This window comes from Stegostoma tigrinum, chromosome 45, assembly GCF_030684315.1.
Source record: "Stegostoma tigrinum isolate sSteTig4 chromosome 45, sSteTig4.hap1, whole genome shotgun sequence".
In the NCBI taxonomy this organism is placed as follows: Eukaryota; Metazoa; Chordata; class Chondrichthyes; order Orectolobiformes; family Stegostomatidae; genus Stegostoma; species Stegostoma tigrinum.
This window is the reverse complement of record NC_081398.1, coordinates 11,342,097-11,364,027: the sequence shown is the minus strand read 5'-3', so window position 1 is coordinate 11,364,027 and position 21,931 is coordinate 11,342,097. Positions and strand designations below refer to the sequence as shown.

Below are 21,931 nucleotides of genomic sequence, written 5' to 3'. Positions count from 1 at the left end.
ACACAGTCGTTATCGAATCTGAGTTCGCTGATTGGGGCTGTTAATCTGGTCCAATCAGAGAGACAATTCGAATGTGGTGTCATGCAATTTCCAGGCTCCAAAGGAACTCAGCACTCCATTCGTTGTCCAAGTGTCGCTCTCCAAAAGAGGGAGACACTGCAGCATTACACAGTGACTGGGATCACAGGATCTGGGCCACTTGTCATTTGGGAGACTGGCCCCGTGAGGTTGTAAAAATGTTCAACATTCCCGGTCTTCCAGCTGCATTAATGCTTTACATCAAGTCCCTTCTGATTTGTAAAAACTCAAAACCTCACCTTCAGGGGAGAGCGAAGCCGAAGGGAATTTGAAAACACTGCAGTTGTAATAAGTCTCAAGTGGTTCACTTTGGCCAGAATAAACACAGAGATACTATAAGTAAAAGTTTTTAATCAGAATTGTTACAGGAGAACCAGTGGTGGATCGATGTGAATATTTCTCCTGAAAAGTGAAAGAGGGTGTGACAAAAATGTACACGAGGGTGATATTGCGGACTTTTGCATGAGGAGAGAGTGATATAACTGGGCCAGTATTAAACAGAGGTGAAAGGATGAGAGGCAGAGAGTCATTCACAATACTATTCGAAACTCAAGGCTTCATTCTGACACACATGTGAGAAACATGGAGATCATGTTCAATATCTATTTGACTCCTGTCTATGTTGTGTCCTGGCACAATGTGCAGTGCCTGGTTTATTATGCAACGTAGACATGAGGAAAAGATCGAACTTGCAGCTGAACATTTGGGTCGGAATGTATTGCTTCAAATAATGGTGGAGGCAAATTCAAGTGAGGCATTTGTGAAAAAATTGGCTCATTAACTGTTAAAGACAATTTGTGACCTGTACTTTCTCGGAGCCAGCACGGGCACAACACTGGAATGGCCTCTGTCTATTCTGTAGCAATTCAACAATTCTTGTTATGGACCAGAGCAAACACTCTCAAAACATATGAAGTGTTTAGCCTCGACACTCACTCGCAAGTGTAAGGTATTTGTGTTAAAAGTAAATTGATCAAACTCTGAGGCTTCAAGCAAAAATCATTTTATTCTCACACTACAATAAAAATGCAAACAAACGAAGAAGAATTGACGTAAATTTACCTCTGTGAAAATACTTCACAAGCTGAAATATTATTTAACGAGTAGTCATCAACTGTTCTAATATGGAAGCATCACATAACTAAAGCATTGGCAAAGGCCCATTCAGGAAAATGGATTCCCCACAACTGTTATCTCCCTGATTCCAAGAGAAGGAATATCAACAGAATGATTCCAGCAGCAGTGAAAGAACTCAAACATGTATGCAGTAGCAGAGGTACAGCTGTATCGAGCAGATTCAAATTCAAAAAGCCCATCTTCAGCAACTGCTTGTAAGATAATAAAATATAATAAAACCCTGGGTCTGTGTGAGCTCGACTCCAACAACACATACTCCTCTTGTTTACTTTAAAAACGAAACAAAGCGATATACTCAGCTTTACATGAAGCAGATACCTAGACACCTTTGCAACACCCATCTCCAAGGGAAACGGGACACAACAAATCCTTCTTCAAGGTAATTTTCATCGCGTCCTGTAGAAAATACCCATAGTGAGCACAGACAGTAGAGACTCAGGCTGTGTTGCATTGACATTGTCAGAGCCACAGCTTACTGCCAATCTATCAGGGAACGGAAAGCTGGCTACACATTGCGTACAGTCAGTTTAATAGCTATCGAGTCTTGGAGATTTGCAGCACAAGACAAGGCACTAATATACCCATTTTCCTGACCTTGGTCCCTGTCTTTGTATGCCTGGACACTGCCAGGGCTTATCTAATTCTGAAATACTTCTTTCATATTATATGGGTTTCTGTGCCCAGAAAACCTACAGACCGCGAGAGTCAGATTCCCACCAAACACTGGGTGAAAAGTTTTTACTCACGTCTCCTGTAAACCTGCTGCTCATTAACATAAATCAATGTGACTGGTCATTGACAGCTCCATCAAGGAGAAAACCTTTCGTGCACTCTATTGTACACATACCCTTTATAATTTGATACATTTCACTTATGTCCCCCTCACAATCTCCCCTGCTCAAAGGAAAACAACTCCAAAACTTGTTCAAAATCCCCTGATGGCTGAAGGAGTCCAGCCCAGGCTTCATCCTGGTGAATCTCCTCTGCACCTTCTCCAGTGTTAACCCATCGTTCCTGAAATATGATTCCAGAACAGCACACCATGCTCAGGCTGAGGGTGTAGCAGTGTTGAACTCAGGTCCGGCATCACATGCCTGCTATTAATCTCGAAATCAAGAATGTGAATGGCAAGTAAAAAATGTGTCTTCACAGCTAATTTATTCACCTGCCCTGACATGATAAGGGGCTAATGATTATGCACATCAAGGTCCCTCTTATCCTCTGTGTTCCCCAAGGTCCAACTGTTCATCATACCACCCCTTGCCTTCTTTACCCACTTCAGTTACATCAGCAGGGGAGGTGATGGCCTAGTGGAATTACTGCTGGACTGTTAATTCATTGGACCCAAATAATGTTCTGGGGGCCAGGGTTCAAATCCCACCAGAGCAGATGGTGCAATTTGAATCAGATATAATATCTGGGAAAGCCCAGTCTAATGATGACTCTGAATCTGTTGCCAATTGTCAGGGAAAACCCATCTGGTTCACTAATGTCCTTTAGGGAAGGAAACTATCACCCTACAAGTGACTCCAGCACCAAAACAATGTGGTTGACTCTGAACTGTCTTCTGGACAATTAGTGATGCACAATAAATGCAGCCTGTTCAGCGATGCCCTCGTCCCGTGAATGAATTTTCAAAAAAACTTACACTGATACTGATTGCATTACATTTGCTCAGCTCTGCCCTTCTGATCAGCCGTTTCCATTCTCCTGTAATCTACAGCTATCTTTGGCACTATCGACCACCCACCAATTTAATGTATCATCTGCAAACTTTCTCATCATCCCTTCTACACTAGAATCTAAGTTACATACATAAATCAGGAGCAGACAATACCCCAACACTGATCGCTGTGTGCACCCAGATATGTAATTATTTCACAAATAACTTGGGAGCATGAGGTCGCATCAAATTACTTTGACCAAATTTGTGAAGGGACGCATTATTCCATTCTTTAACTCTTCTCTGAATTTCCTCTGGGTAACTGCATAAATGAAGGTGTTCGTGCAGCAACTCAGGAGCTGGAGCATGAAGCCAATCTCTCTCACGAATGTTGGGAGAGGAACTGGATACCCCAACCAATCAAATCGTTTCAATATGGAATAAGCAATGAACATCACCCATAACACGATGAAATTGCCCGAAATAATAAATAACATAATCATGGATTTCTTACGACTGCCCATCTCTGGATCTATGGGACTGTCCCCAGTCGTTGGACCCCGCAGTCTCCTCCGAGCTCTGTTGGCTACTAAAATGTTTCTGACAGTCAAAGTGTTTAACAGTAGAATCAAAATAAATGGAAATAATGGCGTTATTATGTAATGCATCAATTCAACGATGGTCCAGGCAATTGAAGTAATTACATTTTGAGGTACCTTGCAGAACCATGGATCATTAAAAAGCCAATATTGATGGTAATACATGAAATACCAGAAAATGTTTTTCAAACAACTCAACACCGTCACTGTTCCTAAAACCACACACGCTGTTTTCTTGGTGCAATGTCTACTTTTCAACTTTTGGCAGCATATGGCCACAAACCGATCAAAGGTGAACATGACGGTGAACCAGACAGAACAGTCTGTGGCAGCATAAAGTATAACAGCATGGATGTTGCACAAGGGAACATAATGCAGGAAAAGAAACTCTGCCCGATACGCAATAGGAATTTGTCGTAGTATCAGATCGAAGTTAATGACCAATAGATCCGCTGCTGCCATGGCCACCAGGTAATTAGTGACACATTTGGAAAGGCCACACTTTCCCCAAACCAGGATCGTTATTGCAATCACGTTAACTTGAAAGAAGAGGGTGGAAATTATCAATTATAGCTCAGCTGTAATGCAGGAACACTTCTCTTTTATATTTGCTTTACTTCCAGGAAAATATTGAAACTAATTCTCAATGAGTATTTTAAGTGTTGGCATCAATACGAAAACTAATCAGAAATGTGCTATTTGACATTCAGTACAGAAATGAATCTAAATGTGCTACTTGTCAGAGAATAGCAGCACTGCAGTCCTGGGCAATGATAACTACGCAAATAAAAAAAATACAATACCATATTTGATAGTATAAACTTCACAGCATTCATAACTGTTCATCGTTTGGACGAATCAACAAACAATAACCTGTTGCACAAGGAGAGAAGCAGCAATGACTGTTGAACACAATGTTTCTGTAATAAATGGGATGAGGGGAAATGGTCATAAAAGCAGTTACAACAACATTCCAATGAAGAAATCCTTGTCAAAAGGAGTTTCCGTAACAATGAAAACAATCTTATTCCTGAGAGAAAGGACATAGCACTTGCTTGATAAACTGCTGCTCCATAATAAAAAAGTAACTAAGACTTGTCTGCAACAATAATATGCTGAACTAAAGGGTCAGTTTCAGGGAAAGCTGCCTCATAGACAGCCAACGCGGAATGTAAGAAAGAACAATGGTGTGACATTATGTGAGAAAACATGCTCCAGGCTTTAGGTCTCCAAAATTGTCATTAATGATAGGGATGAAAGAATCTCTCAAATCAAGAATAATGTGGTATCCCAAACATTAATAACAGAGAAAATTGTGTAAGAATCCAACAGCAGAACAAAACAACAGCAGCGTTTCAAAGAACAACACTGCTGAATGTTTAAAATCTGGCCACTCCCAGAGACAGACCACTATCAATTGAAATCCTAGGCAGCTGTCACCATTATTCAGATAATACATAAACTCGGTTGCTTGGCTTGGACTTGCTACCCGGGTATAATAAAGTTCAATTCTTTTCTTCAGGACTTGATGTTCGGTGTGAATTCGGAGTATGTATCAGAATAAAAGATAAATTGTTTACCAAAAACATATGGATCAGTGAAACAATGTTAAAAGAAGCAAAAAAGTTTTTTTTTGTGAAAGACAAAAGGAATAACTGTGCAGTTTGGAGCCATACTTTCCAACAAGCACAGAAATGCTAGAAAGAAATGAACTATTCAGAATCTCCAATGTTTGGTTCTGTACTGTTGGTCACGTATACATTTTATTAATTGCTATTAGATTTTCGACAATCCCAATATTAACCCTGATTTAGAGGACAGGCTTTTAGTGGCAAGTTAGAATATAACAAAGAGGAAAATAGAGGGAATGAAATAAAATGAGAAAGGAGAGAAGAAACGCAGGAAGAGGGTAAAAGGAGGAATGAACGATAGAAAGAAGGAAAGAAAGAAAGCAGGAAAGAAAGAAAGAAAGAAAGAAAGAAAGATGCAAAGAAAGAAAGAAAGAACAGCTAGCTAGATAAACAGAGTCAATGCAGTGTGGCGTTGGAGGAACACAACAGGTAAGGCAGTATCAGAGGAGCGGGAGAATCGACGGTGTACATCCTTCAGCAGGAGAGAAAGATGTCTTTTTTTGCCTCGCATGTGTTACGATGTCAATGAATTCTTGTAGAAGAACGGAATTCTTCTGGATGTCTACTCATTTCTCAAATGTAACGAAGATCTCGAAAAAAAAACTATCAGAAAGTTACAATGAAACAAATCATTATATTCCACTTTTTGAAACTTCACTGACAGGGTGTAACTAACCTGGGACACCAAACGCGGCTAAGACTGGGTAGTAGATCTTCTGAATATCATTAATTGCCCACCGAATCTTCAGCTTGATCAGAAAACGAAGAGACATGATTTCCCTTTCGTAAATAATAATTATTTTGATGATTCTTGTCAAGGATTAGACTGTTCTCTCTTTTAGAGATGAGAAAAACTTCCTTCATTTATAGGATGGAGAATTCATCAGAGCAGAAAAACATTTCCCAAGTTAATGGAACCTAATTACAACCACTAACACAAGTAATAAAATCAACAACTAGTGTAAAGGGAATTGTTAGCGAAGCTGTGCATGTCCTGACCAGTTCATCCTTTCCCTTCTCCTGAAAGCCAAGAATTAGTCAAATTCTGCACATGAACAGAATAGGCCATGTCCAACAATTCAAACAAAGGTACCCTCTGAAACAAATCAATAGTGGGAAATAAGAACAAAAATTACAAGATAATTAGAATAGAGGAGTTTAACTGTCAGGATTTAAAGAGACGATATTGGCATAATGCAATGGCAGCGTTCAATGAGACGATCATCACTGATTTCCCCTCGAGTGGTGTCTGGGACCCTTGACTGCAATCCTGCAGTCATCGAGTATCTTCACTACACAAGCATGCCTTTGGGTGAATCGAGTCTATAACAAAGCTCCAAAGACTATCCCCACTCAAAATATCCTACAACCCTATCCCTGTAGCCCTGCATTTTCCATTGCTCATCCACATAACCTGAGCATCCTGGGACAAAAAAGGTGAAATTTCACATGAGCAATCTAACCTAGAAAGCATACATTAGGACTGTGGGAGGAAACTGGAGCACCTGGAGGAAAACCTACAGACATGGGGAGAATGTACAACTGATTTGAACTGGCCACATCATTCCTCTGTCTTTATTTAGCATCTCATCGGATGCAGGTTTCTTTGGGTGTGGTGTAACTTATTTCTTGTTCTTGATATCCTTAACAATGTGGCTGTGAGCTGCCCTCTTGAATTGTTGCTGTCCATATGCTGTAGGTAGATGCACGCTGCCAAAAGCAGCTGAGAGGTTTGGCATACTGCAGGAAGCAAGTCAATTCCTCACTCAGCAAAATCTGATTAACATCTGTACTGTGATGGAATACTCCACACTTACCTGAATGAGTTCCGCTCAAACAAACTTCAAGAAACTTAACGCCATTCAGGAAAATTCAGCTTGCTTCATTGGCATCACTTTGGTGTTTGTAAAATATTGATACTTAGAAAATGACTGGGGGTAAAGCAGTGTGTGGTCCCCTGAAAAGATGATGTGCTGTTCCTCGGCTGAGTGAAACGGGATGCCTGTGGGCAGGTTGTAGGTTTGCAGATGCACAGAATGCCTGAAAGTAACATTCGCGTTGAAGGCTGGATAGTTCGCAGTACAAGCAACAGTATTGATTCCTTATCAAGACAACAAAATTGAACTCAGACAATTAATTTAAACCAGGCACTCTGGCTCCAAAAGACAATTAAATTTAAATCTGGTGGGTTTGACCACATAAGACCAATCCTGTTGTAAGAAATTATATGTTTTCAAGGTTATAGAAGATAGGGACAGTTATAAAATTGGCAGTGCGAGAACTGCATTAACAGAATATAAGACCTTAAGATCAGAAGACATGGAATCTATTCAGCCCATCAAATCTGCTCTGCTATTCAGTCATGTCTGATAAGCTCCTCAACCCCATTCTCCCACATTCTCCCAGGAACCCTTGATCCCCTAAAGAATCAAGAACCTATTTATCTCAGTCTTACATGTACTCAATGATGTCGGCCACTTAGCCTTCTGTGGCAGTGATTTCCATGGATTCACCACTCTGGCTGAGGAATTTTCTCCTTATCCCCCTTCTAAAAATTCTTCCCTTTACTCTAAGGATGTGCCCTTGGCCGTAGACTTTCCTATCAATGGGAGCATCTTACCAATGTCCACTCTGTCCAAGCCATTCCATATTCTGTAAGTTTCAGCACGATCGCCCCATACCCTTCTAAATTCAAATTAATATAGTCCTAGAGTCCTCAAACATTCCTAATATGTTAAGCTTCTCATTGCTGGGGCCATTCTCATGAATATCCTCTGACCCTTTTCCGGGCCCAGTACATTATTTCTAAGATAGCACACAAGACTCCAAATGTGGCCTGACCACGGCCTCATGAAGCCTCAGTAGTACATCTCGGCTTTTATATTCAAGCCTTCCTGACTACTGGCTCAACCTGGAAATTAACCTGGAGACAATCCTGGACTAGAACTCTCAAGTCTCTTTGCACTTCAGGCTTCTGAATTCTCTCCACTTTTAGAAAATAGTCTGTGCTTTTATTCTTCTAACCAAAGTGCTTGATCTGAGAATTTCCCACAGTCTCTGGTCAATGGAGAGGTCACAAAACATTCTAGAAGACAGAACCCGGTTTTCAGGAAACAATGTTTCTGCAGCTGCACTGTCACCCTCCCCACTTCTTCCTCAGTTACATCGATTTCTGCATCAGAACCTGATCCCATGAGGGGCTCATACAGTTCCTAACACCTTCCATTCCAACCCTAAATTCAGCTGGGCCCTTTCTGATATATCTCTCACCTCCCTGGGCCTAGCTGTCTCCATTTCTGGTAACCATCTGAAATCTCACATCCATTTCAATCCAACCAACTCCAACAGCTACCTAGAATTCAACTCCTTTCACCCACTTTCCTGCAAGATTGCAATCCTCTATTCTTAATTCCTCCATCTCTGCCGCATCTGCTCCCAAGGTGAGGCGTTCCAGTCCAGGACTCCCAGATGTTCTCGTTTTTCAAGGACTGCACTTTCCCCTCCACAGTGGTCGAAAATGCCCTCGACCACATCACTTGTGTTTCCCGCACCTCAGTCCTCACATCCCCTCCCTGCAATAACAACAGAGACAAAACTCCGCTTGTCATCACTTATCACCCCTTTAACCTCCGGATTCAATGCATCATTCCATGCACTTCCGCCATAAGCAGTCTGACTCCAATACCAAGAAACATTTCCCCTCTCCACCGCTATCCCCCTTCCAGAGGGACCGCTATCTCTGTGATTACCTCAATTGCTCCACACTCTCCAATCCCCCCATACCCTTTCCCTACAACCACAGGTAGCACTACACATGCCCATACACCTCCCCACTAACCACCATCTCAGGAACCATGAAAAAGTTCCACATTAAACAGATGTTTAGATTAGATTAAATTCCCTACAGTGTGGAAACAGGCTCTTTGGCACGACAAGCCCATACTGCCACTTGAAACATCCCACCCAGTCCCATCCCCCTATAACACACACACCCCTGAACACGATGGGTAATTTAACATTGCCGATCCACCTAGCCCGCACATCTTTGGACTGTGGGAGAAAACCGGAGCACTCAGAAGTAACCCACGCAGACACGGGGAGATCGTGCACACTCCACACAGACAGTCACCCGAGGCTGGAATCGAACCCAGGTCCCTGGTGCTGTGAAGCTGCAGTACTAACCACTGAGCCACCGTTCACCTGCTCTTCTGCTCATGTTTTATATTGTGTCCACTCTTCCTGTTGTGGCCTCCTGTACATTGGAGAAACCAAACGGAGATTTCGACGCTTCTCTGTGGAACACTTACACCCGGTTTGTGACAAACAGCTGCACCTCACAGTTGTGAACCACTTCAAATCTCCCTCCCACTCCTTTGATGACATATCCATCCTGGGACACCTCCAGTGCCACAATCATGTCGCCTGTTGGCTGGAGGAACAGCACCTCATTTTCTGCTTGGGAACCTTGCAGACCAATGATCTCAATGTGGACTTTACAAGATTCAAAATGCACCCATCCAAGACCTTATCACAAGAACAACCTCTTGTTGCCCCTACCTCCTTGACCTGTCCGTCATTTCACATACCTCTCCTGTCCAATCACCTCACTGACCAGCCTCCTTGACCTCCCTGTCTTCCCTCCCATCTACCTGCCCTCCCTCCTCACTAACCGACCCCCATTCCAACTCCCTATCTACACTCACCTGAACCAGCTCTCTGATGAAGGGTCCAGGCCCGAAACGTCAGCTTTTGTGCTCCTGAGATGCTGCTTGGCCTGTTGTGTTCATCCAACTTCACACTTTATTATCTTGGATTCTCCAGCATCTGCAGTTCCTATTATCATTGAACTAACTTCATCCCTGCTTCGTTGCCCTGTCCATTTTCTCTCCACCTGACTGCTCCTCGAACCATATTCTGTCATCATGTGCCATGCCCTCTATTCATTTCAGATCCCTTTTCCCCTCCACGATTTCTGAAATAGGGTCTGGACCTGAAACGACACCTTTCCTGCTCCTCTGATGCTTTGCCTGGCCTGCTATGCTCATCCAGCTCCACACTATGTTTTCTCTGACTCCAGTAGCGGCAGTTCCTACTACCTCTGATATTCTAATATTTCTTTGTTTGGTTTCGATAGGTGGGATATGTATTTATAGGAACAGCATACCGTGCAAATCTTGTTTTATTCAGGAATAATTAATAGTGAGAGTGGAATTGTTCAGTTTGGTAATAGTTCAGTTAATTCCTTCATTGTTAGAGCTGGTTAACTACATTATTACTTTTTGATTATCAAGTGATTGTCAGGCATTTATTTCATCCAAACACGCCTTTAACACAGATTAGGGGTGAGAGGCAGATTATACCAATTTTCTAACTTCTTGTCATTAACAATGCTGGGGAAATACAAAGGGTCAGTTTTACTGGAAAGGTGTGCGAAACTAGTGAAGGCTTTACATCAAGACAAGTTCTCTTACACACCAAAGTAGAGGGCACCGGTAAACTAAACTCAGAAGATGAATTTGTCTCATGCTACTAAAGATCATGCATGCAATGAGGCAGCAGCAAAGCAATTCAGCAGATCGCTGCTGTATCAGAACAACCGGAATCACAAAACTAAACAGACAACATAAAATGCGTTTGAAATCCCATTGAAATGGAGGAGACAGGCAAAGACAGTTGACAAAACAAGGTTCGAGCTGGATGAACACAGCAGGCCAAGCAGCATCCGAGGATCAGGAGCGCTGACGTGTTGGGCCGAGAACCTTCTTCAGAAATACATCTGAATAAGGGTCTCAGTCCAAAATGTCAGCGTGCCTGCTCTTCTGATGCTCCCTGGCCTGCTGCGTTCAAATTGCTGTACGCATTGTTTTCTCAGAATCTGCAGCGTCTGCAGTTCCTCCTATGTCTGAGGCGAAGATAATTTCCAAGCTGTCATGCAAACCACAGGGTAGTGGGGGAGGATGTTGATCAAAGAGGAAATTCTTTCAGTTGTGAGTTTTAATAAGCTGCAAAGCATCAGTTCCATGACTCGCAAGGTGGAGATTGAATACAAATTTCGGTGGAACCTTCCTTCCGACAGCGAAAATAATCAGCTACAAAAGATCCACTACTTTCCCAAAAGCTATGGCCGGGACTGAAGTGGGGAAACATCCACCCTGCGAGTTTCTGATGGTAAAAGGTGCTTGCAAACCTCTGGTGGCCACACGCACAAGACTGGTTTTCCACTTGGTCTGGAGGCAGATTAAACTGCCAAGTCCACAATGAAGCATTTGGATCGCAGAGTCCCTCCGGCTCAGGTAGAAATTTGACATGTTGGTGCTAAATCGCCTGGTTTGTGAGATGTTAACGGCCCCTCCAATTGTACAGGTGTTAAACTTAAGCCTGGGAAGGAAGGGGCCAACTGTACGGATCCGACCATCTATCCACTTTGCTTTAATGGTACTGGAAGTTGATGAATATATGCCTTCGTAAATGTCACCAACCAAATGTCTTAGGCAGACTCAGACCTGTCTGTCATTTTCAGGTCAGTTTCATAAATTAGTATCAGAATGTAAAAGGAACTTGTGCGACTGAAGGAGAGCTATTGAACTGTCTCTGTTCGGAATCATGCCCGGTAAATATGACTTCAGGCAGACAGTGCGCTTTTGGGAGATGTAATGGCACCCAGGTAGAAACGGGGTGTGGGATGTTTCCGGTTAACTCCTTAGACTTCCAACCATTTACGTGTCAATCCTCCTGGAACAGTTACAAGATAGTACATGAGTCCGTGACCTACTACCATGCTAAGAAGGGAGTCGTTTCCCATCTCAATGGGACCTTTTCTACCGCTACTCCGACTTTGCCAATGCTGTTTGCTGGTGGGCCATTGGGGCTCTCATAGATAAATTCATAAAAGCGGGAGAGGCAGTTTGGAAATGTAATCCGGGGACAAAATGGAAAACATTACGATCCACATGGTAAAAGACTGCTGTACAAATAAATCTAAGCAGCCAGCTGGGAGGATAATGCACGTTGGCGAGGGATTAGCGTAAGTAATAATAGGGGGAAACCAAAAACCTGTGAGGTTTTAAAGCTGCACTGTGAGGATCATAAAATGCATGAAAGGGAAAGGGTTAACCGAGAAGGGCTGGAAAGGGAAAGATGAAATAGAGAACCGGGATCAAAGTGGCAGGCCGAATTGCTGATAAAGAAAAATCGGAGGTACCTCCTGACATATCGGGCTTGCCGATGTTGTTCCAAAGTAATGACATAGATAAACAAGACGAGGAGAACTGGAGAAGGCACCCCCACCCGACTAGGTCAATCACCCTCTCCATAACTCTCCCCATCTTTGACCAACCAACACCTACAGGCATCTCAACACCACCATGAGACACAGCAATCGCCTGTGCCCTGACCACCGCCACCGCACGCTCACCCCTCAGCGTATTGCACCCATTCCTACGACCACCTTGCACACCACCCCTGACCAAATGAGGGCCTTTATAGGATTGGTTCATTCTTGTCGACCATGGCTCCCTCTTGTAACTTTACTCCCTAAACTACTGACCCCTTTGGCTTCTTGTAAAGCCCCAAAAACCTTCACCTTCTCTGACGAACAAACGTCAGTGCTTACAAAATTTGAAAGCAGCCCTTGTTGCAGCCCCGGCTTTGGGAAGATCTTTATATGACAGGCCTTTCCAGCTATATGTTAATGTTCTGGATGGATGTGCTACTGGAGTCTTGACACAGACTCACGGTGAACACAAATGACCAGTTACCTACTACTCTACCCACCTGGACTCTGTAGCTCAGGCTTTGCCCCGAGTTCCCAGATTCTTCCTGCGATTTATTCTTTCGTCAGTATGGCCTCTCATGTTACTCTCCACCAGCCTCTTACAGACTGTACCACACATGCCATGGCACCCCTCCTCACCTCCTGCCAGGCTCAAGACCTTAGCCAGGCATATTCAGCCGCGATGAAGTCGCACTTCTTAACAATCCCCTGTTGACGTTCTCTTTCTGCACCATTATTTACCCTGTCGTGTTTTTGGGTCCACCCCCCCCCCACCAACAATTGAATTCTTAGAACCCCCACATGACTGCTTACTCAGGAACCAATTTCTCACCTCTCCACGCCCAGAGCTTATTGTCTACCCACTCCCTTCTCCGGACCTTATCCAGTTTGTTGATGGCAGTTCCTCCATGTCTCCCTTGGGTACCCTCCGCCCTGGATTTGCGATTGTTGATGCTGCCTCTACATTAGAATCAGCAGCATTTGACCCCCGGTGCCTGCTCAGAAAACAGAACTTTTTTGCCCTTACCCACGCTTGCATCTTAGCCTGAGGGAAGTCAGTGAATATTTACACTGACTCTCGGTATGCCTTTGGCATCTCCGATGATTTCGGCCACTTATAGTCTCAGCGTCGGTTTTTAACATCCTCAGGTACATCCACCCAGAATTCCCTGTATGTTAAAAAAATTTCTCCAGGCAATCCTCTTCCCTGAACAATTGCCTATTATCAAATGTGCTGCCCATGGCTCCGATGATTCTACAGTTACTCAGGGAAAAGCTCAGGCTGATCAGGCTGCCAAACAGATCACACTTTTCTTGTGCCTATATCAGCAATCACTTATCTTCTTTGAACACGACGGGCCAGATCTCATCACTGTTCAGCACTTACGGGATCACCCCTGCCTCTGTCAAGGATGTTTACAAGGTGCATGGATGATTGCATTCTGCGTCCTCAGGCCTTCAGGTGACCCCAGTCGGCCAAGTGTGTATCCCTGATGCTTTGTTGCCTTTGCACATTGATTCTAATACCCAGAGCTGCAAGGAGGGAATGAGTGGTATCATGCTCTGTACCTGGTGGCACTTCCGACAGGCTCATACAACCTCATGTTTGACATGCCAGCAAAGCAATGTTGGTCATGGAGTGAGATGCTCACCAGGAAGAACACCCTTACCAGGGAGACCGTTTGAATGTTTTCAGCTGGATTTCATTGAATTACCACCTGTACACTGCTACAAGTATTGTCTTGTCATTGTAGATGAATTCAGTAGACGGATAGAGACTTTCCCAAAGACAAATAACAAAGCCTGGATGGTGGTAAAATTTTTTACTAACTGAAGTAATACTGCGATTTGGAGTGCCTCGACAAATTAGTTCTGATAATGACCCCCACTTTGTAGGAAAGGTTAATGAGGAATTTTGTGACGTGTTACACATCCAACAACAATTCCACTGTGCTTATCATCCTAGCGCGGCAGGGATAGTGGAAAAGGTGAATGGGAATCTTAAAACCAGAATAACTAAGTTAATGTCTGAAACAGGTGTCAACTGGTTGAAGGTCTTGCCTTTAGCTCTGTATCATATGAGAATTACCCCACACTCGACCACTGGACTGTCTGCCGCAGAAATAATTTATGGCCGGCCCAGTAGGACCTGTTATGATGCCACACAGACCCACCTGCCCACAGAGAATTAATTATTATGGGAGAGGAAATGCAAAGATACTTTGAGCAGCTAATATTGTCTCTAAAGTTTCTCCATTCACAGGTAACGCACACATTTGTACCACCATCACAAGCAATGGATCAGAGCTCAGACGACCAGAATGCACACCCCCAGGCAGCAGAAGAGAGACCTCGTGCTGATCAATGACTGGGATCGCTCCAAGCTCGGACCCCCAGATACTCCTTCAGACGCTCATGGCTGTCAAAGTTCGAGGACAGAGTGGCTGGATCCATCTGAGTGAGTGTAAACGATGGGGCCCTCAGACGGCCTAAAGACTACACTTGCACTCTGTGGTATCATGGCCTATTAGGCCTGGAGGACAATTTGTTTTACAATGCACATATCCAACTGCATGGTAATTGAACAGTGTGTTATCCACCAGCAAAGTCTGTAGAGGCTTTATTTGTAGCAACCCTGGGATGAAACACTTACCAACTCCATGAAGGAGATTATTCTGGTGAGCCTTGCCAAGGAGAGAGAGGAACTTGGAGGAGGGGTGTGCAGGGTCGGTGTGTGGATTTGATAGTTAATGGCCCCTCCGGTTGTACAGGTACTAAGCCTAAATCCGGGAAGGAAAGGGCCAACTGCACAGATCCTACCATCTATCCACTTTGTTTTAATGGTACTGGAAGTTGTTGTGTATATGTCTTCGTAAATGTCACCAACCATCCCCATGATGCCCCCTGGCCACGTCAGTGTCTAAAACAAACTTGTACAGTGGAAGGAGGGCTATTGAACTGCCTCTGTTTGGAATCAAGCCTGGGAAATGTGACTTCAGGCATACAGTGGGCCTGTGGGAGATGTAATGGCACCCATGCAGAGATGGGGTATGGGATATTTCCACTTAACTCCTCAGACATCCAACCATTTAAGAGTCAATCCTTCTGGAATAGTTACAAGATAGTACATGAGTCCGTTACCTGCTCCTGTATTAAGAAGGAAGTCGCTTTCCTTCTCAATGGGACCTTTTCTACTGTTACTCCAACATTACTGATGCTGTTTGCTGTTGGGGCCATTGGGTCTCTCACGGTCCAATGTCCCGAACAAGCACATACTCGGCGATGAATTGTCACATGCTCCATAAGCAAGGAGTTTTGCGCTGAGTGGCAGGATCCGATCACCGTGGGCTCTCCCCTGGGATATGGCTTCCTGGGAATTGTCACTTTGGGATTCTCCTCAGGGGTGGTGTGCACTAAAAACCAAAAATACCTTATGTGTGGACTCACCGCCCTGGGAAATAGCACAATGTTGGCATTGGAGGCAGTGAATCGAGAATTAGCCGAAGTTCAGATCTATGCTCAGCAAATCCAATATGTAGTGGACTAGCAGCTGGCTCAAACGGAGAAGTATGTACAATTATAGGGGATAAATGCATTACCCATGTTACCAATGAATCCGATAATGTTACGCAGGCCATCCAAGCCAGTTGCAACAGCACAGAGAAAAACCTCGACTGGGGAAGAATGGTTGGGATGGCTTCGGGGCGATTCTTGGGGCTTATACCTACTCTATGAGTTGGTTGTCTTATTGATTGTTTGAATTGTTTGTTACATGTCCCTGGTACGCCTGAAATCTTGTCACTGAATTATTACCGACAGACAAGTAGCTCCATTCTCGGACCCAATATAGGTGGTCATGGAATGACAAAAGGAGGGATTGAGATGTTAATGGGTTAACATCCCATGATTTTTTATGCTCCTTCTCTCCTCATACAGGGGGATATGATCACTGTCTCAGATTCCTGCCCGAATACGATCGGGTGTGAAACATCTGTAGGGGTGTGAAACATCTGTCAACACAAAAAGCATTAAGCTCTGTCATATTTATGGCTCTACCTACACTGCTACCTCCCCCTGTTTCTGCTGAGATGGACAGGTCAGTGACCTTTGATCAAACCAGGCAGTTGTCACACCACTTGCAATCGCATCCTGTTGTTATCATATACGTTGTGATGATCGAAGATGTATCCTGTTCTCAGATGTGATACTTGTTTTAAATACCTGCCGATTCCAAGGGTATAAAAGCACGGATTGTCCCCTGTTCAGGGAGAATCGCTCACGATGCTCAGCACTCTGTGCCGGGTTGTGTACAGTGATCCTCGCAGCTTGTACTTGCTTAATAATAAAGGATTGTGGTTTTGTAACCAAGTCAGAGTCTGGCTCTTGCCTCAAGTCTGTGAAGGCCTCTGAAAAACGAACCTAATATGTTATTAAACTTATTTTGGTCAAGCGATTGCAAAGAGGCAATCTAATAAAAAAAACATACAATTTTAAAGGTGTTACAGGAGAAGATGTGCCTGAGGGATTTGCATATTTGTCGTTGAAGATGGAAGAGGGAGTGCAGCAAATGTACACTCGTCTGATACCGGGAACGGCAGGACTGTAGTATGATGAGAGACTGGTACAACTGGGCCTGTATTAAACAAAGGTTAGAGGATGAGTGGTAGTAAGTCATTCACAATATTATTGTGAGCTCAAGGTTTGATTACACCGGGAATGTGAGGAACAAGGAGGTTACGTTCAATGTGGCACAAAGTGTACTGTCTGGTTTATGATGCCACACTGTATCAAATAGATATTGGAGAGGGGGAGGGACAGGTTCATGAATAAAACTGAACCACATGGAGCCTCAATCAGGTAGACAGAATCGAGAGGTGGACACTTCTTTTCAAGTAGAATGTAGAAGGTTAATTGAGGGTTTACTTCAGCTTCTGAAATCAAAAGGGGGCCAGCAGCATAGAGATTGATAAAAATAGGCAAACAATGCTGGCAGGATCACAAACAAATAAAACACGAATCAGAATCATTGGTGAAGGAAGCAATGGAGACACACGGGAGAAGAGAAAAGAGTGATGCTGCAGGTCATTGTTTGTATTGGGATGCATTGCTTCAGATAAGAGTGGAGCAAAATTCAAGTGAGCCATTTGGGAGAATCACATCATGGCCTTACACGAGGAGAGGCACGAAGTGAATTCTTACTTCTCAGAGCCAGCACAGACTCAATGTCTGAGTGGCCTCATTCTGTTCTGTGGCAATTCAGCGGTCCTTGTTCTGGACCAGAGCAAATCGCATCAATGCATTTAAAGGAGATAGCCGCGACCCTAATTGGTCTTACATAACGGCATGGGTAAGCTGGTGCCTTCCAAATGTGGTTAAATTGGTCAAACTACGAGGCTTAAAGCAAAATACATTTTAGTTCAACAACTGAGAGCAAAAAAAATACAGCCCTGTGTCTATAAGAGCCTGACTCCACACACCCATGCTTCTTTTACCTGCATTTAAGACTCGGTCTGTCAAAATAAACACTTCACCATTCTAATCCAACTTCTGAGAATGTGCAAATTAGCCTTGAATCCCTTGTTATTGCAAAGGCATAGCTAAAAACCTCTTCAATTTTATATAGATTTCAGCGTGCAGAAAAATTACAGGCAGCGAGTTTCAGATACCACCAACTACTGAATGAAATGGTTTTACTCACATCTCTTGTAAACTTGCTGTTCATTAACTTACATCGATGCCAGTGGTCGTTAACCCCTCCATCAAGAGGAATAGTTTGGTTTTCTGTCTACTCTATCTGTGGTCTTCATAATTTGACACATCTCAATGATGTCCCTGATCAATCTCCCCAGCTCTAATGAAAACAAGCACAGTCTGATCAATCTCTCTGGAGAAGTAAAACTCTCCTACCCATGTAATATCCAGGTAACTCCCCTTTCAACTTCTCTTGTACTATCGTATCCCTTCTAAAATCTGCAAACCAGAACTGAACATCATACATGAGCTAAGCTAGAAGCAGTGTTTAATGCAGTTTCAATATCACCTGCTCTGATCCTCAACTCTCAGCCTGGACTCAGAAAGGTAAGCAGCCCACACTTTATCCACGTGACTTGACACCAGAGGAATTAATGATCATGCATATCAATGTCTGTCTGAGCGACTGTGGAGCTAGGGTACTGCATATGCGATTTCAAAGGACGTGTGTGTGCCATGGTCTTACTTGCCTCATTAAAGTGGGCAATGAGACTGAAAAGTTTAGGAATCATTCACCTTGAATATATATTGTTCCCATGGAACAGCTCATCATGCATTACATATCCTTGCTTGCCCTGTGCAAGTACATCACATTACAATTAGAACATCCGAACTCAATTTGACACCGTCTGCCCTTCCAACGAGCTGGCTACATACTCCTGCAATCTAAAACTAGTCTCCTCACTACTTGCCACCACACCAATGCTTGCATCATCTGAAAACTAACTGATGATACCTCTTCAATAAATGTTCAAATAATTTGTAGAAATCAGGAACATTTCAGACACCAGTGCTGATCCTGGTGGGTGCCCAGGCTTCAAATCATTTTAATAATCCAGTGAATGGATAATCTAAAAGACAGTAAATTGACATGGTGGATAAACCATGAATATTGGCATAAAGTCTCATCAAATTATCTGGACTACCTTCGTGATGGGAAACATTATTCCATTCTTCAATTCTTCTCTGAATTTCCTCTGGGTAACTGCATAAATAAAGGTGTTGGTGCAGCAACTCAGGAGCTGGAGCATGAAGCCAATCTCCCTTACGAATGTTGGCAGAGGAACTGGATATCCCAAGTAATCAAATCGTTTCAATATGGAATCAGCAATGAATACCACCCACAGCACGATGAAATTGCCAGATATGATGAATAACATAATCATGGATTTCCTCCGACTCAACATCTCTGCGTCACTGGCACTGGCCCCAGGCGTATGACCCAGGACTCTCCTCCGAGCTCTGTTGGCTGATATAATGTTTCTGACTGTCAATGCGTTTAACAGTAGAATCAAAATAAATGGAACAAATGGTGTTATTATATAGTGCATTAATTCAATAATAGTCCAGACAATTGAAGAACTTACATTTGGAGGTACTCGACAAAACCATGGGCTATTAGAAAGCCAGTATTTGTTGTAATACATGAAATACCAGAAAATGTTCTTCAAGCAACTCATCACAGTCACTGTTCCTAAAATCGCACACGCTGTTTTCTTGGTGCAATGTTTATTTCTCAGCTTTTGGCAGCATATGGCCACAAAGCGATCAAAGGTGAACATGACGGTGAACCAGACAGAACAGTCTGTGGCAGCATAAAGTATAACAGCATGGATGTTGCACAAGTGAATATAAAGCAGGAAAAGAAACTCGTCCCGATATGTGATAGGAATTTGTCGTAGTATCAGATCGAAGATAATAACCAAGAGATCCGCTGCTGCCATGGCCACCAGGTAATAAGTGACACATTTGGAAAGGCCACACTTTCCCCGAACCAGGATCATTATTGCAATCATGTTAACTTGAAAGAAGACAGTGGAAATGATCAATTATAGCTCAGATATAACACAGGAATGCTTTTCTTTTCTGCTTGCTTTATTTCCAGGAAATGGTGAAATTAATTCTGAATGAGTATTTAAAGTATTTGCATCAATATGAAACCTTATCAGAAATGTGCTGTTTAACGTTCAATCCAGAAATGAATCTAAATGTGCTATTTGTCAGAGAATGGAAAGACTGCAGTCCAAGTCAATGATAACGAGACAAACAAAAAAAAAATACAACACCGTATTTGATAGTATAAACTTCACAACATTTGTAACTGTTCATTGTTTGAACAAATAATAACCTGTCACACAAGGAGAGAAACAGCAATGACTGTTGAATACAATGTTTCTGAAAATGAATGGGACAAGTAGAAATGGTAATAAAAGCAGTTACAACAACATTCCAATGAAGCATTCTTTGTCAAAAGGAATTTCTGTAACAATGAAAACAATCTTCTTCCTGAGAGAAAGGACATAGCGCTTGTTTGATAAACTGCTGCTTCACAATAAATAAGTAACTAAGATTTGTCTGCAACAATAATCTGCCGAGCTAAAGGGGCCAACTGCAGGGAAAGCTGTTTCGTAGACAGACACCCAACGCCAAATATAGCAAGGAACAATGGCGTGACATTATGTGAGAAGGCATGCTGCAGGCTTGAGGTCTCCAAATTGTCATTAATGATAGGAATGAAAGAATCTTTCAAATCAAAAATAATGCTGTATCCGAAACATTAATAATAGACAAAATTGTGTAAGAATACAACAGCAGAACGAAACAACAGCAGCATTTCAAAGAACAACACTGCTTAAAGTTTGAACCCGGGGCACTTCCAGAGACAGACCACTGTCAGTTGAAATCCTGGGCAGCATTCACCATTATTCAGATAATACCTAAACTCGGTTACTTGGCTTAGATTTTCTCCGTGGGGGTACAATAAAGTTCAAATTATTGTTTCAGTACTTGATGTTCTGTGAGAATTTGTAATAAGTATCGGAATGAAAGATAAATTGTTTACCAAAAACATATGGATCAGTGAAACAATGTTAAAACAAGCAAAAAGGTTTTTCAGGAAAGACAAAAGGAATAACTGCAGTTTGGAGCCACATTTACCAACAAGCACAGCAATGCTGGAGACAAATGAACTATTCAGAATCTCCGATGTCTGGTTCTGTTCTGTTGTGTCATGTATACATTTTATTAATTGCCGTTAGTTTTTTAACAATCCCAATCTTAACCCAGCTTGAGAGCACAAGAACGGAAAGAAAGGAAAGAAAGAAAGGAAGAAAGCAGGAATGAAGGAAAGAAAGAAAGCGCAGCTAGATAGATAAACAGAGTCACTGCAGTGTGGAATGGAGGAACACAACAGGTAAGGCAGCATCAGAGGAGCAGGAGAATCGATGTGAGGACTTAGATCCTTCAGCAGGAGAGAAAGAATTTTTTTGCCTCGCATGTCTTACACCGTCAATGAATTCTTGGAGAAGAACAGAATTCTTCTTGATGTCTACTTATTTCTGAAATGTGAGGGAGATCACTAAAAAAATCTGTCAGAAAATTTACAATGAAACAAATGATTATATTCCTCTTTTTGAAACATCGTTGACAGGGTGTAACTTACCTGGGACACCAAACGTGGCTAAGACTGGGTAGTAGATCTTCTGAACATCAGTAATCACCCACAGAATCTTCAGCTTGATCCAAAAGCTCAGAGACATGATTTCCCTTTGATAAATAATAGTTATTTTGATGACTCTTGTTAAGTATAAGGCTGTTGTCTCTTTAAGAGGTTAGGAAAGCTTCCCTCATTTATAGGATGGAGAATTCATTAGAACAGAAAAACATTTCCCGAGTTAATGAAACCTAATTACAACCACTAGGGCAAGTAATAAAATCAACAACTAGTGTAAGGGGAATTTTTACATAAGCACTGCATGTCCTGACCAGTTAATCCTATCCCTTCTCCTGAAAACCAAGA

General features: G+C 42.8%; 2 protein-coding genes across 2 annotated transcripts; both read right to left on the bottom strand.

Moving 5' to 3' along the window:
* Positions 1–1,099: 1,099 nt before the first annotated feature.
* Positions 1,100–5,929, bottom strand: LOC132207332 (probable G-protein coupled receptor 139). Its single transcript, XM_059642611.1, has 2 exons — positions 5,785–5,929; positions 1,100–4,016 (listed from the first exon to the last, which is right to left on the bottom strand). The coding sequence occupies exons 1-2, from the start codon at positions 5,879–5,881 to the stop codon at positions 3,124–3,126; spliced, it is 990 nt and encodes a 329-aa protein (XP_059498594.1). The 5' UTR covers positions 5,882–5,929; the 3' UTR covers positions 1,100–3,123.
* An 8,813-nt stretch (positions 5,930–14,742) lies between these two features.
* LOC132207344 (probable G-protein coupled receptor 139) lies at positions 14,743–21,721 on the bottom strand. The gene is made up of 4 exons (XM_059642684.1): positions 21,575–21,721; positions 19,059–19,933; positions 16,603–16,800; positions 14,743–14,835 (listed from the first exon to the last, which is right to left on the bottom strand). The coding sequence occupies exons 1-4, from the start codon at positions 21,669–21,671 to the stop codon at positions 14,743–14,745; spliced, it is 1,263 nt and encodes a 420-aa protein (XP_059498667.1). The 5' UTR covers positions 21,672–21,721.
* Between the last annotated feature and the right edge of the window lie 210 nt (positions 21,722–21,931).

Excerpts from the sequence above, each read along its gene's own strand:
- LOC132207332 (XM_059642611.1), bottom strand. The coding sequence starts at position 5,881 with ATGTCTCTTCGTTTTCTGATCAAGCTGAAGATTCGGTGGGCAATTAAT. Across the intron at positions 4,017-5,784 it reads AGCCGCGTTTGGTGTCCCAG|TTAACGTGATTGCAATAACG; the intron begins GTTAGTTACACC and ends TCTTCTTTCAAG.
- LOC132207344 (XM_059642684.1), bottom strand. The coding sequence starts at position 21,671 with ATGTCTCTGAGCTTTTGGATCAAGCTGAAGATTCTGTGGGTGATTACT. Across the intron at positions 19,934-21,574 it reads AGCCACGTTTGGTGTCCCAG|TTAACATGATTGCAATAATG; the intron begins GTAAGTTACACC and ends TCTTCTTTCAAG. Across the intron at positions 14,836-16,602 it reads TATACCCTTGGAATCGGCAG|ATGGATCCAGCCACTCTGTC; the intron begins GTATTTAAAACA and ends ACACTCACTCAG.